This window comes from Microchirus variegatus (assembly GCF_963457635.1).
Source record: "Microchirus variegatus genome assembly, chromosome: 8".
Classification (NCBI taxonomy): Eukaryota; Metazoa; Chordata; class Actinopteri; order Pleuronectiformes; family Soleidae; genus Microchirus; species Microchirus variegatus.
The window spans coordinates 18,439,358-18,454,314 of record NC_139809.1 but is presented as its reverse complement, the minus strand read 5'-3'; the positions used below and the strand labels follow the sequence as shown (position 1 = coordinate 18,454,314).

At 41.1% G+C, this 14,957-nt stretch overlaps 1 protein-coding gene across 2 annotated transcripts; it reads right to left on the bottom strand.

Moving 5' to 3' along the window:
• Nucleotides 1–1,384: 1,384 nt before the first annotated feature.
• LOC310930319 (guanine nucleotide-binding protein G(i) subunit alpha-1) lies at nt 1,385–14,347 on the bottom strand. 2 transcript variants are annotated; one of them, XM_083893254.1, is made up of 10 exons: nt 14,227–14,347; nt 14,015–14,150; nt 9,591–9,633; nt 8,605–8,746; nt 7,783–7,940; nt 6,736–6,864; nt 6,003–6,132; nt 5,774–5,927; nt 2,513–2,705; nt 1,385–2,426 (listed from the first exon to the last, which is right to left on the bottom strand). In XM_083893254.1, the coding sequence occupies exons 2-9, from the start codon at nt 14,130–14,132 to the stop codon at nt 2,515–2,517; spliced, it is 1,065 nt and encodes a 354-aa protein (XP_083749380.1). In that variant the 5' UTR covers nt 14,133–14,150; nt 14,227–14,347; the 3' UTR covers nt 1,385–2,426; nt 2,513–2,514. The 2 variants fall into 2 exon arrangements, with proteins under 2 accessions (XP_083749380.1, XP_083749379.1); XM_083893253.1 differs by having other exon boundaries at nt 14,015–14,346.
• Between the last annotated feature and the right edge of the window lie 610 nt (nt 14,348–14,957).

Below are 14,957 nucleotides of genomic sequence, written 5' to 3'. Positions count from 1 at the left end.
TTTATTTATAGATTACTTAACTGTATAACTTTGTGTAAACTAAGTGTGATGGAACACAAGGCATGAAATCACAAAATGACTTTAGCAGGTAACACTTTACGTCACCATTAACTCCCCACTGTTTAAGCATGCATGCGATATTGAACCAAACACAAACCATGTTTAAATATACAGTTATTTGGTCAATATTAACATTTTATAATTCATAATGTTCCCCCATTATAAACTGGGGTTGAGGTAAAATCTTAATTACTGGTAGAAAATGGTTGTGCACAATAAGGTTCATCAATAAATGATTAATGTTGAATATGTGTTTGCCTGGAGGACCTGGAGACACCTTGGGTTGACATCAAATTCAAGGACTTTCCAGGACCAATTCCCTCAAATTCAAGGACCCAACGTGCTGACACAGATTAAGACGGGAGGACAACTTGTAAGAGCTGGTTCACCTATGACACGTGTGAAACTCAAGGACCGGGGGCCAGATGTGGCCGCTAGTGATTAATTGGTCTTAAAAATCTGTGTTAAAATAGGTCTATGCTTCTTTAAGGCGTGCGTTTACCATAAACTACATTCCCCACAATGCACGGTGATTGCGTTACCCACAAAGTGACAGCACCGCCACTAGATCGCAGTGTATCATTGTATATGCATCATGCGACGAGTGAAATTGAATAAGTAATAAATACAGAAAGTTATTTAGCAATGTGTTACGGAGTAGTTACCTTTATTTAACATTATATTTGGTTACATTTAGTTACATATATTCTGTATGAAAGTTATATCTGGCCCTTTGAGAGTGACCATTATGTTGATGTGGCCCTCAGTCAAAATGAGTTTGACACCCCTGACCTATGACGTCCAAATCAGTCATTGAAAGTTTCTTTGGTGACAGAGAGATCTTGGCATCACGTCATCATTTGTTCGCTCTTATTTAACTTTACTCGCTCATTGTTCTACACGGAACCTCGCGTCAATAGCAGAGAGACCGTGGACAGTCTCCACAACAATTAGGACAAAGGAGGCCATGAAACAGTAGGTGGCGCCATAACAAACAAGGGAGACGTTTCCCCAAATATCAAATTCTTTCTTGCTCACAGTTGAAGCACTTTCAATGAACCAATTTTCAATAACTTTAAAGGGCCTTGAGTAAAAAGAATGTAGGTTCAATCATTGAACAATTTATTTTATTTACCACCTAAAAGAAAACAACCTCTTGGTTGTGTGTAATCAGAGCCAATTTTAATGTTAAACACCATCAGGAGCGAGGAGAGGATTTCAGTATAAAACAAACGAGACGGGAGAGAACAGGTGTTGCATAAGCTGCCGTGGTTTCACCACAACAACTCTTTTATTAGCAAAATCATGGATATTAGTCCACTAATGTCCCCATCCAATGGAAACAGAGGGCTGGGGGGTGTAAAGGGGCGGGTGGGGGGATGTATGTAACTTGAAACCATTACAGCTCAATCGATAACAGTGCACATGTGCTCAACCACCCGTCTGTGCGTGTATGCACTGAACACACATCTACATCATGGTCCTACTGTCTGCTACAAGGCCGCCATTGGCATCCTCTTTTCAAAGCTTCTCTTCTTTTCTCCGTGGTTCAATCAGGAATGCTTCAGCTTGTAGCAGCGCACACACAACGCGCGCCAATTAAATAGAGACGAATGCTTGTATTTGGTTGCTTAGAAAAATAAAAACTTTGAAAGAGGATGACAAATAGAGGAATAAAGTCCCTTTGTTTTATATTGTGCACACACTGAAACACACACACACACTCGCACTCTCACACACACACCTTTTGGCCTCAATGGAAAAAGCTCCCTCTCGCACACATCTGGAAAAGGTTAACACACATTTCTCACAGTATGTCAGAGAAAGTCAGAGTGAATTGGTCTTAATTGGTTTATACAAGGTGGAAAGAAAAAGTTACGCAAAGACAAAAGGAATAATCACAAAAAAATAAGATATAATGGACTCCGAGGGGGCTGAGAGGAGTTGAATGGCAACCGCTAAAATAAACCTAAAGTCTCTACGTCAACAAAAATAAAACACTGCAACTAAGGCATGCATGGCACGGGGGCCTAAAAACAAAGATGACAAAAAAGTTTTCAATTATGGACAAGAAAATGTGAAACTCTGCCCCCCTCCTTTTTTTTTTTATATAAAAATTAAAAATGATGAGAATAATAAAAGGGTAAAACACGCACATTTTAAAACCCATGAAAAATCCCCGGACAAAGACTGTTGTACAAATATTTTACACAAAACATTTTTTCTACACACCGTCTTCAAAACTTTAAGAGATGAACATAAGTTAATAAGAGGTTAAAAGTGACATTCCCAGCAGGGTCCATAAAGATCCCTCCAGTCAGACTCCCCTTGAACAAAGTCACTTGATAGGTGGACCACCCGTCTGCCTGAGGAGGACAAAAACAAAAACACTGTGATGATGGGAGAAGATTTCAAACCCACCGGTTTGTCCTCCATCGTCTTTAGACTTTACCTTTAGAAGAGGCCGCAGTCCTTCAGGTTGTTCTTGATGATGACGTCGGTGACGGCGTCAAACACAAACTGCACGTTCTTGGTGTCGGTGGCACAGGTGAAGTGAGTGTAGATCTCCTTTGTGTCCTTTCTCTTGTTCAGGTCCTCGAACTGGCACTGAATGTATGCCGCTGCCTCCTCGTACGTGTTGGACCCTGAAGAGACGGACGGCAAATTAAAGCTGCTCATGCACCATGTGTCATGGCTGCACGCTGTAGGAGACGCAGCTAACTCAGGACACGATATCAGCTTTAAAATGGATGATCGGATATCAGCAAACACACCAAGATCCCCCGATATGACTAACGACTAACACAGAAGGCTGAAAAGGTTGCTCCTCGACTTACTGAACACAAAGAAAATGTAGATCGACATGATTATGCAAAATATATTCATTTCAATTCTGATCTGTGCATGGACGAAACGTTGAAAACAAATAAGGGCAAAGGTATTACTAAAACTACAAACCGATTCATATCCTTTAGGGAGGAGGAGAAATACAATGATCCACTGCTTGGATCCCAATTATAAAATGCAAGTAGTTTTGGTCATTGGTAATAATAACCCTAACCGACAAAAGTTCACATGTATAATGTGATTTCTTTTACACTTCCCAGCTTCACACAAAACGTTAGCAGCAGCAGTCATTGTCACAGGTTTAATCTAGGTTAAGTAAAAACTTGGCTGAGAGCAGCGACTGCACTTTAAAGACTTTTCAGTCTCGTAAACACGACTAAAGCCTCGTTTGTCCTCGCACACGGCACCATGACGTCTGCAGACAGCCAGCACGGTGTTTACAATCCATGCACGAAATATGGTTCCAACAAAGAAACTCATCTGTAAATAAGCAGGACGTCATCGAGTTAAAGTCAATAATGATTACATCAGCTTAGATGAACGCTTATATTCAGTCCATATCCATCTGTGAGGATGCAGTGGTGGTCAGTGGAAATGTGCCGTCACAGCTGCAGATCAAATGATCATTTTATTTAATGCTGCTCCTGAAAGAGGAGTGAACCTGTCAATACAAACACTGTAACCTTCTTTTATTTACACATTTGAATGCGTCTTCATAAACTTCAGTTCTAAAGAGAGCGCTGAGACCACGTCTCAGTGTTGGATACAGCTGTCATGTCATCTTTTAGAGGTTCAGCTGATCACTGCACACGTTAAGATAATGCAGGAGTGTGTAATCGCATCACAAACAAACCTGACATGCTATTGTCAGTGTAAGGGTGAATTCCAATTCCTTGCTTAACCCTCAATCTTAACCCTCAATCCCAAAAATGCGAACCAGTGCGCTCCCTCTAGTGCATTGGTTCTCAAAGTGCTGCACGGGGGCCAATGGTGGCCCGCAGAAACATTTCTGGCGGCCCGCAATGAATTACAGTTGACAGTTTTAATCCAGGAGCTACTAAGCTTGTTAAATGTTTATGGGACATTACTTGATACAGACCAATAAGTGTTAACTATAAATGCAATCGGGTCATTAAAATGATTACAAATGGGATTTATATCTGTTTTTTTTTTTCCTTTTTCTGTTCCTTTGGCGGCCCTGAGTCCAACGTTGGGTTCCTAAATTGGCCCTCGGGTATCAAAACTTTGAGAACCCCTGCTCTAGTGCAAGTGCTGTCCTGATTCTCAGAAAAATTAAGTTGAGGGGCAAGTTTAAGGGCTGTATCGCCCTCAATATTGAGATTTTCCAAGACCACCTTTGGGAGCAAGGGCTACCCAGAATGCATTGCTTGTTTTCACGAAAGCAGCGAAGCGAATGCGCTACAAATGAAGTATTTTCTTTGTTAATAGAGATATAAAAATGATGAAAACCATTGTATTATCTTAGTTTAGGCCCATATTATGGATTACTGACGTCATTGTTGCGTAACATTTATTTTTATTTTACGATCTTTAGTCAATAGCCGGCCGGTGCGGACAAGCGATCGTTTGCTAAGGTTTACTTTTCAATAAGTCGTGGTGTGTGGTAACTGTCAGCTGAATATGTCCGTGGTTGTGGTATTTGTATGAGTATCATCTTATAACTAACTGACAACCTAATAACTTGACTGACAAACGGATCGTAATAAATAATCCTGACATAAATGTGTTCTTCTTCTTCTTTTTTGGAGTTGACAGACTGGACGCAGCTTTGACGTTATTCTGCCCCCTACAGTCTGAAGACGTATCTGCATTTAAGGGGTGTCCCATTTCTAAGTGACAAAATAACCCTCAACACTTGGTTTTGAGGGACAGTTAAGATTAAGGGTTGAGCTTGAGGGTTAAGATAGGAATTGGCCCCAAATCTCCTGTTTGATCCGACCTCATTTGTCCAAAGTGCTCACACAAACTTTGGTATTAAAATGATTTGTATATGCCTGCTCAACAACCACTTGGTGAAAGGAGTGTGAACAAATTATTTGATGGGCTCATTTCTGCAGCTCAGCGTCTCTTAATCAAAACAAAAAAGCCCTAGTTTGATGACGACAGGAGCAGCAGTGTGGGAATATGGGAATTGTTGTCTCAATTGGTTCCCTTGTGTGTTTGCACGTAACAGAGAGAGCTGCAGCAGCAAATCAAAATCACTGATCACTGTTTTACTAGTTTCCCCCTCATTTTTAGATACATCACACATATTTAAATCAAACTTGTGGGTTGATTTTGCTTCCGCTCACTGCACTGTGGCTCATTGAGTTCCTCGGGAGATCAGGTGACCACAGGCCTAAATGTGAGCGCCAGTCATATTTGTTGAACCTGACAAAGACAGAGTGTGTTTACAGCCCACACAGCTCAGGAGCAGAGAGCAGAGCACAGAAAGAGAACACATCTTTGTGTCAGCTGCACACACTGACACACCTTTGAGTGGCCACAAGAGGCACACAAACACTTTGTGAGATGTATAAAATCCTCATGACTTTGTTTCAAAACACTATTTCAATTATAATGAGAGCATGAATGTTATATGTAGAAATAAATATCCAGACTGGATCACTCAGACTGGATGTTTTTTGCCTCACTGCTGAGGCATCCGTGGCCACACCCACCGGGGATTTAAAACCACTAAAACATTTACAATACCTCACAAGAGCTCAAGTTCAGTATGTAGAACTGGAGTCGTTTCTTAGAGTTAATGAGCAGTGGGCAGCTGATGATTCTTGTGTATCAACAATTATTAAGCACAGTATTTGCGTATTTAACACACACAAGTCTCTGTATACATTTCTCTCACCTGCATATTCTGGGTAGCAGATTGTGAGTGGACTCTTCTTGATCTTCTCTTCAAACAGGTCTTTCTTGTTAAGGAAGAGGATAATGGAGGTGTCTGTGAACCACTTGTTGTTACAGATGGAGTCGAACAGCTTCATGCTCTCATGCATACGGTTCTGAAGGAGAGACGATAAAGTCAATGATGGAGAAGAGCGGATGGTGAATCTGTGTAAGTGTTTGGCAGTTCTTACCATCTCCTCATCCTCAGCCAGCACCAAGTCATAATCACTCAGAGCCACGCAGAAGATGATGGCTGTGACTCCCTCGAAACAATGGATCCACTTCTTCCTCTCTGACCTCTGACCGCCCACATCAAACATTCTGCAGCGGGATCACAAAAACACATGGTTGAATAACAGCGGCACAAAAAAAACCTGTGAACATGAATCTAAACCCAGTTATTGACACATTCCAGAATTTTCTTTATCCACGGTTCATCCTCAGGAGGATCCTGACAAAGATGGAGGACATTATCACAATAGCTTTACCCTATTATCTTAACTTATTTTGTCAAAGCTCTCATGGTACAAATAATCATTGTGTTTATCAAACACTTTTAGAAACAAATTCACAAAGTGCTTTGACAGACCAAGTCGATATGATACTCAGGAAGACACAAGGCAAGTCACAAAATTCAGAAGTCCAAATATGAAAATAAAGAAGAACATGTCACACGAAAGCAAATGGGAACAAACAAGAATAGTGTTAAATAAAAAGACAAAAGAGATGCTATCGAAAAAAACAACAGTCACTAACAATGGGTTTAAAGAAGTATTTCACAGATTCCACCGAGTCTGAAACAATATTTTACTGCACGTGATTCATTCAGGCTTTGTGTTCATGGTCCACATGCAGCCAACAGTGACATCAAGACTGGATCTTATTTGGATCAGAGAACGAATCACCTGGGCTAATTGTACTCACTTGAAGTGCAGATCCTTGAAAGTGAAGTGTGTTTCTACAATACCAGTGGTTTTGACTCTGGTCCTCAACACATCCTGTTGAGTGGGCACATAAGAACCATGGGATATCCTGTCCAGATCATTCAGGTAGCTTTGTAAAGGAAAAACAAACAGACGCACAAAGATAGCGATAAACAACACACACGCACAAAAAATAGCTGCAGCCTGAGGCCAGGGCCACAGCGGATGCATGGGCAGGTTTGAAGGCAGCGTTGTTGGTTTGCTGCACCTCGCACAGGAAGTGTGTCAGCTGTGGAGCTGCTGCTTTGTTTTACATAACATTTGTCTTTGAAAAGTGACATAAATGCTATCATTTGAATTATGCTAGTGTGCTCAACTCAATGCCAGGATTCTACAGGTTGCCATGCATCCATCAGTCCTGCACACAATCTACAATAAAAGCACCGTTACAAAAGGAATGGATTAAGGAAACCCAAATGCTTTTACCTAGAAATGAGAACTGTTGTCCAGGTAAAGCCATCATGAGAGTTAACATGTTTAGCAATAGTGAAGCTTTATAGCATGCAGATTGCTAATCAACTTGCTAATATTAGTTAATGTGATTGTTTGTTTGTTAAGTCAACACTTACTCTCCCTGTGTGTGTGTAAACAGTTGGCGCCGTCTCTCCCTTTCTTTTCTCGGTCTCTCTTTGTGTATGCGAGCGTCAACAACATCTGAATGGCAACTTTTAATATTATTTTTTGCATTTAAACTATATTGGGCGTATGTAAAAAACAAACTACTACTGCAACAGCTGTGATATTTTGGCTAAAGGTTATCACACTGTCACAATCTCACACTAACACACGCCCACACACAAGCAGATAGAAGCTGCAGGTCAACCGCAGTCGCATTAGTTTGGTTTGTATTGTATTGATGAAAACGTAGCCGTGTGAATTAGGGAATATCAAATTGAATTATTGACATCATAATCGTAATCACATGGAATTGTGATGGCAGTGAAGATGCACAGCTCTAACCCAGTGTAAATAATTGCGTCTCACTCACTATGCTGCAGAGTCGTTGAGCTGGTATTCTCGGGAGCGGCTGAAACAGGCCTGAACTCCTCCATCTTTCCACAGCCTCTGGATGACCCCGGCCAGCTCGCCTGTCATGAAGCCTTCCTCAGCTGAACCCGCCAGGACAAACAGCTGCCGCGCATCGTCCTGATGAGACCAAGCCGTTTCAGTCTAAACCCACAACATTTCCACCCGTACTCATCGACAAGGAAAGGATCTGCCTTTATTTTGCTTTTTTTGTAATGCAGAATGTTTGTAATTCATTGTTAACAATAACATTCACTGTATCCCAGCAAAAATCACATTGCAGTTGGTGTGTCGTCAAAAAATAGACATAACTATTGGCAATCATGTCAAAGTATTTCTGACACTCACTGAAACAACTATATAACAACTTTATTCAGCAAAGTTAAAGTGTGTCTGATGTAGTTATCTTTCATCAAAATTAGATTTCAAAGAGGCACATTGTCTTCAGCAGATCAGTGGCCAAAACCGATATTTGTGAGGGCAGAAAATCAAAAAACGCCCTGGGTGTAAAATTGGTCACGATGACAGAGCCAGGACAGTCACGCTGAGCAATGACTAAGCTGTTTGTTATTCTAAGAAAAGCCTTGTTTGTCTCTTTACAGAGAAGGAATAAAAATACATTTATGCTAAACACAAGTCTCATTAACTTTGGTGACAGACGGCTATTTTGAGTCTGTACAAACAAACAAACACCACTTCCTGTGAGACCTATGGACTGTTCTCATATCAGATTCGTTTACGCCGAGAGCAGAGTAAATTCCAGCTTTGTTTGCACTTCACTCACAGCTCTGGCTGGATCAGCGAAGTCGATCTTGAGGCGTCCCATAGCTCTGATGATGGCAATAATGGACTGGATGGTGTTGCTATAGACCACAGCCTTGTACTGCTTACACTCCTCCTCTGAGTAACCTGCTTCATGGATGATCCTGGAGCACAAGCACACAACATTAGCATCACATTACAGAATACTGTGCATATGTTAAAAAAAACCACATGATTATATCATGATATAATCTCAAATCACATCAAATTAAATTGAAGTGCAACAACATCATTAAAAAAACAGTCCATTACTTCCCACTGGTCAAATAACCAGAGTTGAAAAAGGTTTTTGACCAGAGGGAATGTGTTTAATCAGCATTCACTCTCTGTCAAAATGACTCTGCACATGGCTTTTATTGGCTTCTGCTCCAATTGGCATTAGTGGAACCTGATTTCTGGCAACGACGCAAACTCCTGCGTCATTCATTTTCCAGCTGTTAGCCATAAACGAATTGTGGCGATCCTTTACTTTTTAAAACCTGGGACAGCACTCAATATTTTTTATTTCATCTATCGGATCAATCGAACGGTCAAATGAAAGAGACACTGAAGTAAAAGATAGAAAAATGGAATCACAACATAACCACTGAGAACAAGAATAAGAAGAATAGCCTTGATTGTCATTGCATTGGAACAAAATTAGAGTGCAACTCCTTTGGTGCATAAGAAGGAATTTAAATTTGAAGGTGTGGTTGCATTTCTGTGGTATTAATAGTTGAGATAAATATAATATTATTACATCACTGTGGTGGAGTTTTATCTGCCCCAAATTCATTTTCTTTCAGTCGCATTTGTGACATTTCACACAGAAAATTTAAACTATGCCTGCTAATTTTAGTGTGAATGATGCTTTATAATCACACAATCAAGACCATCAGGTGAGTGGGACTGTACATAACTCTGAAAAGTGCTCAGTGTTGTGAAATGAGGTCATTAATCCACACTTACTTCATCTGTTTCACAATCGTACTTTTCCCAGACTCCCCAGCACCTGAGACAAAGAAAGACAAAACAATTGAAATGTTTGTTTGTTTTTTAAAATACCAATAAAATGTTGGGCTGAACAATTAACTGTAATCAAATGTTATACTAGTGCTGTGCAAAAGGTTAACGCAAGACACGTTTCCATGACGACTGACCGGAAATGGACGCGCATGACGTCATGTTTACGTGCCGCGACACTGGAGTCAAGGCACCGTTTATCAGTTAGCTCCTTTAGCTCCTTTTAGCACCGTTAGCACACCTACAGTCGAACTGGAACGGTCTGTTTATTAAAGGAAAAGAGCAGCGCTACAAATAACCAACTTACCTGTGTACTGCGTACGTGTGCCTCCGTTTTTAAAGTTTAGCGTTATTTTACAGACTCATTTTAACAATCGGGAGTCACGTAAACATGACATCAAGCGCGTCTTTATCCGGTCAGTCGTCATGGAAATTGACAGCACTATTTTATACAAAATGATGGAAACCATTCTCAAACCTTACATTAGAATATAGTCGTTAAAAGGTCCATTGTGTAGGATTTAGGGGGATATTAAGCGACATTTAATTAAATATTTGAAATTATGTTTTCATTCATTTACCATCACAAAATTAATCCTCTCCTCCTCTGCTAATTATATGCAACGTCACCCCTAGATGCCACTAAATCCTGCACACTAGTGTCAGGTATTAACGCTCCGTCATGTTTTGAATCCATTACACGCTGAAGGTGACTAAACAAAAAACGATGCTGGAAATTAAATCACAGTCAAGACGGCCGACAGAAAATCAGCATTTGATATATTCTCAAAATGGTTCTGCTTTAGTAGAATTGTAGATTCACTTCCTATACAATCAGTATTCTAAAAGCAAACCTTGCAGTGAGGAAGTGTCTTAAAGCCAGTCTGTCTGGAGAGGTCACAGTGCAAGTGGATTAATCAACAGAATCCTCCTGTCAATAAGATTACACAACGCTTTAACATCCAAATGACTGGCTGGAGTCTAAGGCCGTTAATAACAATTGTTTTCATAATCTGTTGATTATTTTCTTGATAAATCTAGTTATAATTTGGTCCATTAAATGTCAGAAAATGTCAGTGTTTCTCAAACCTGGAAATGAAGATGTTCTCAAATGTCTTGTTTTGCACACAAACAGATTCCGTTTCACAGATTTCTTTGTTACATGGAGCAAAGACACCAGAAAATATTCACCTTTAAAATGTAAAATAAATTATTTCTTAACACTTTAAAAAAAACTTCCAGCAATTAACCAATTATCAAAATAGTTGACGATTAATTTAGCAATTGGCTAATCAAGTAATCGTTTCAGCCCTCCTGGGGTCACAGCTGCAGATTCACATCATTATATAGAACAACAGATGTATGCACCATCTATTTACAACAGAAGCATTTCAGCCATCCATCCATCAGCTACACATTAGGAGGCAGGAAACACCTAAACATTTACCAGTCCAATACTTGACTTTCCAAACTACTCAATAAAATAAACATACAAAAGGTGATGATCTGACATTCATAGAAATTAGCTATAGAAGTGCTTGGTGTACGTACGGTCACCCATACAGTTATCCTGCAGCTCCCTATGAGATACAGGACTGTTTGCAGCTGAGCACACAGCATTTTAATTAGCCGACCTCTGCAGGGACCCATGGTTCCCTGGTGAGGAAAAGTGTTCATCAGTTCACTGTCCCACATGGTAAACAGCCACACACTGTGCAGACACCGAGTTAATATTACTGCAAACATCACAACAAACATCAATTAAATCCCAAACATACACGCGTCACGTGCATCCCTGAGCTGCTCAAAGTGGATGGCTGTAAAGTAGAATGGTCCAAGTTTGTCAATGACCTGTGATGTTTGATGGAGCTACACTGGCTGAACCAGCCACACGTACATTCCTCTGAGGCCGTATGAGCAGATATCTCCACAGCAAACAATAAACACCGTCAAGACCTCATTCACTCATCTCCCTGCTACACAATCATAAAAATGAAAACAAAAATAAACATCCATTTTGAGGACTTGCATGCGCATCCTACATCTGAGGCAGCCCTCCTACTCAAAACCCTTGTCTCAAGGAGCATGTCGTGTGCAGATTACTGCATTAGTGCAAACACCCCCAGTGGGAGGCCTGAGAGCAGCAAACTGCACTCAACATGCAGGGTGATGTCGCCTTCACCACCTCACCCAGAAAACACATACATAGAATTATGGTCATATCACCATCAGGTGATAAATCCACTAAGCAAAGCCTTTTGTCTCATGCAGGTGCTTGTGGGCATGGTGTGAGGAAGAAAAAAAAAACACCATGAAATTCAAATCAGGCCCATATCGAATGACGTACACACACACATTATGCAAGCTGACTGCTGCAGCTGGGCAGTGCACAGCGTCTATGACTGGAGAAATCGCGTGTCTGAAAATAAATGCTACAATTACAGACCTGCTCGATAATAAATATAGTAAAACAGAATACAAAACTCTTTAATTCTCCTTAACCCTTTTTCTTGACTACATGGTCCAGGCAGATGTCCTGTCCAGTTAGCATGCACTCACTGTCTGTTGTGTGTGCATAGTTGTCACAGATGCCTATTGGTGTCAGCCAGGCTACAAGGGTTGCATAGCAACCCATTCAGCTGACTTTTCCTGACTGAAACACCCAGGCAGTGGTTATCAGCTACCAGTAATAGAAAGAACAGAGGGGAGGTGTGGCAGCTTCTGTTAAAATAATACAACACATTAGGAAAAAGCACCCAGAGAGTGCAAACCACCTCCATTGTTGCTCAGTTTCCCTCGGTGACAATACAATCGTTTAAGTATCCCTATACAGATCATTGTTATGCGGCTTACAAACGAGGCCAAAAACATATCGTCCTCAGTGGAGGTGATAAATAAGTGAGGCAGGGATGTGAACAAGATAATCAATATCAACAATAAAATGAATCATAGCCCGATTGCTTTCTTTTCACGGTCTTAAAAGGTAAAGGCTGTGGTAAACAGTTCCTCTTCAGCGTTTCCTGCACATTTCCCTGTTCTTGCTGCTGGAAATGAGAGTGGACCTCTCTGCCTGGTTGACCACCATATTCAAATGAGCACAGGGTTTCTCCTCTCACCCTTTTCATTGCCTCACTTTCAGGATCGTGTGCAATATTGTTCACATTGTCAAGTGCAATGCTATTTCTACTCTTACTCCGTCAGCTTATAATACATTTAATGTGTGCAATATTACTTTGAAATTATACTACTCGTGCATTTTATTTGCTTATTTTATTTATTTATAAATTATTTTCTTAATAGTTACACAGATTTTTTTTTTCTTTCTTTCTTTTTTAGATGTATATTACAGTCTTAATCTTTAATCTCATGTTCATATGACACTGTTTTAAATAGTGGTTGGAACAAATGTTGGCACAACAATTTCCTTCTGAATAAATCAAGTAGTCATTGAGGCTTTGGTTACCACAGACTATCAAATCACCATTAAACATAAAGCTAATCATTAAATACACTGTGTAGAACAGGAGTCCATTTCCCCAACATTTGACTCCAGGTTGGGCGTTTACTGAAGCCGAGTGTAGCTGAGCAGCATTGAGTCCCCAAATCACACAAGAACACTGGATTATATTCTCAAAGTCATTTCTGTAGCAGATTGGGCGTTTGACGCTAGCTACGTTCAATTCATTCAGGGAAGGGTTTCACACTGATTTGGCCTCAGATATTTAAAATGATGCACCGCTGCAGAAAAACCAAGACGACCAAAAACATCCATGTAAAACATTAGAATAAAACACGTGTGTCACATTAATGACAGCCGTGTGATCATATCGCACTTGTTCGGGGACTAAATAGCATATTACGCAAGTTTACACTTTTCTTCGAGCTAACTAATCTCAGCTAGCGTCAGGGCGCTAACCTAGCTAAGCAGCTAACTGCTTAGCTAAATTAGCTCACGGATTTAGCGACTGGTTCAATGCGGGATTAAAACTAATCTGCCAGTAAACTCATGACTAGTTAATTGTTTGAGCTGGCTTTAATTAACTGAGGGGAAAATAAACGACGGGAGCTCCAGAGGCTACAACTTTTTCACTGCCTGCGCCTCCACCGTGTCATTCATTAAAAAAAAAAAACCCGAGAATGAGTCTAAAACTCTGCCGCATGTTCCGCCGACTCGTTAAACAACACATGTTTGCTAAAGGATAGCGCACTTCACTCGATATGTACAATATATATATGTATGTATATAAGCAACACATGTTTGCTAAAGGATAGCGCACTTCACTCGATATGTACAATATATATATGTATGTATATAAGTGGCAGCAGCTGATGGGCAGGAGGAAAACCCCGAGCCTCAGCGTTTGTCTCACCGAGCAGGAGCAGCTTGACCTCCCGGGCCGCCTTCTCTCCGTCGTCCCGCAGATTCCTGTCGATCATCTTACTCCGCTCCTGAGCCGCCTTGTCGTCCGTGCTCAGCGTGCACCCCATTTTCTTCTGCCCTGACCTCTGGAGAAAGAAATTAAAAAAGGACTCCGACTACAACGCAACTTTACCTAGGGGCGCAGCAACATGTAAAAGCTACCGAGCTAGCATCCAGTGAGGAGGAGGAGGAGGAGGTGGTGAAGGGAGGAGGAGGTGGTGGTGGTGGTTTGTCTCTACAGCAGTTCAGATTCAAACACGCCCTTTTCTAGCACTCAATCTCCCAGTCTCACATCCACGAAGTCTCGAACAGTATAAAGTCTCTGCAGACGGTGGCTCTGTAGACCGATGTGTCTGAGTCATCCACGGAGGAAAAGGGAGCAGTGAGGAGGGGAGGAGGGCACGCTTCTAATGTTCGCTTCCTGTTCTTTGCCCAACACACACCCGTCTACTGCGCATGCGTGACAGAGCAACAAGCTGATTTGAAAATGTCAACTGGCCTGATCGTGCAGTCAGGACTGAAGGAGAGTGTGCTGCATCAATAATGCCTGCTGAGATCGTGACGCATTCAAGGTTTACTATGCTCCAATACGATTCAATCTTTATTGCGTACATGCAGGAGGTCCACAGTATACAATTAAGGTAAAATAACATACAAAAGTGCAACCACAGCAATCAACATTCATATAGAGCACATGTATCAAACTCAAGGCCCGGGGGCCAGATGTGGCCCGACAAGTAATTTTATATGGCCCACGAGGTCTATGCTGCTTTAAGGCGTGTGTTGACCATAACCTACATTTCCCACAATGCATGGCGATTGTGTTAATTGTGAAGTGACGGCATCCCGCCACTAGTTTGCAGTGTGTCATTGTATATGCATCATGCAACGAA

What these genes read in the sequence shown, in the direction of transcription:
- LOC310930319 (XM_083893254.1), bottom strand. Translation starts at nt 14,132, where the DNA reads ATGGGGTGCACGCTGAGCACGGACGACAAGGCGGCTCAGGAGCGGAGT. An exon ending in ACGATTGTGAAACAGATGAA is followed by an intron (nt 8,747 to 9,590) that starts GTAAGTGTGGAT and finishes CTTGTGCTCCAG; the next exon opens with GATCATCCATGAAGCAGGTT. An exon ending in TGGCTGAGGATGAGGAGATG is followed by an intron (nt 5,928 to 6,002) that starts GTAAGAACTGCC and finishes TCTCTCCTTCAG; the next exon opens with AACCGTATGCATGAGAGCAT.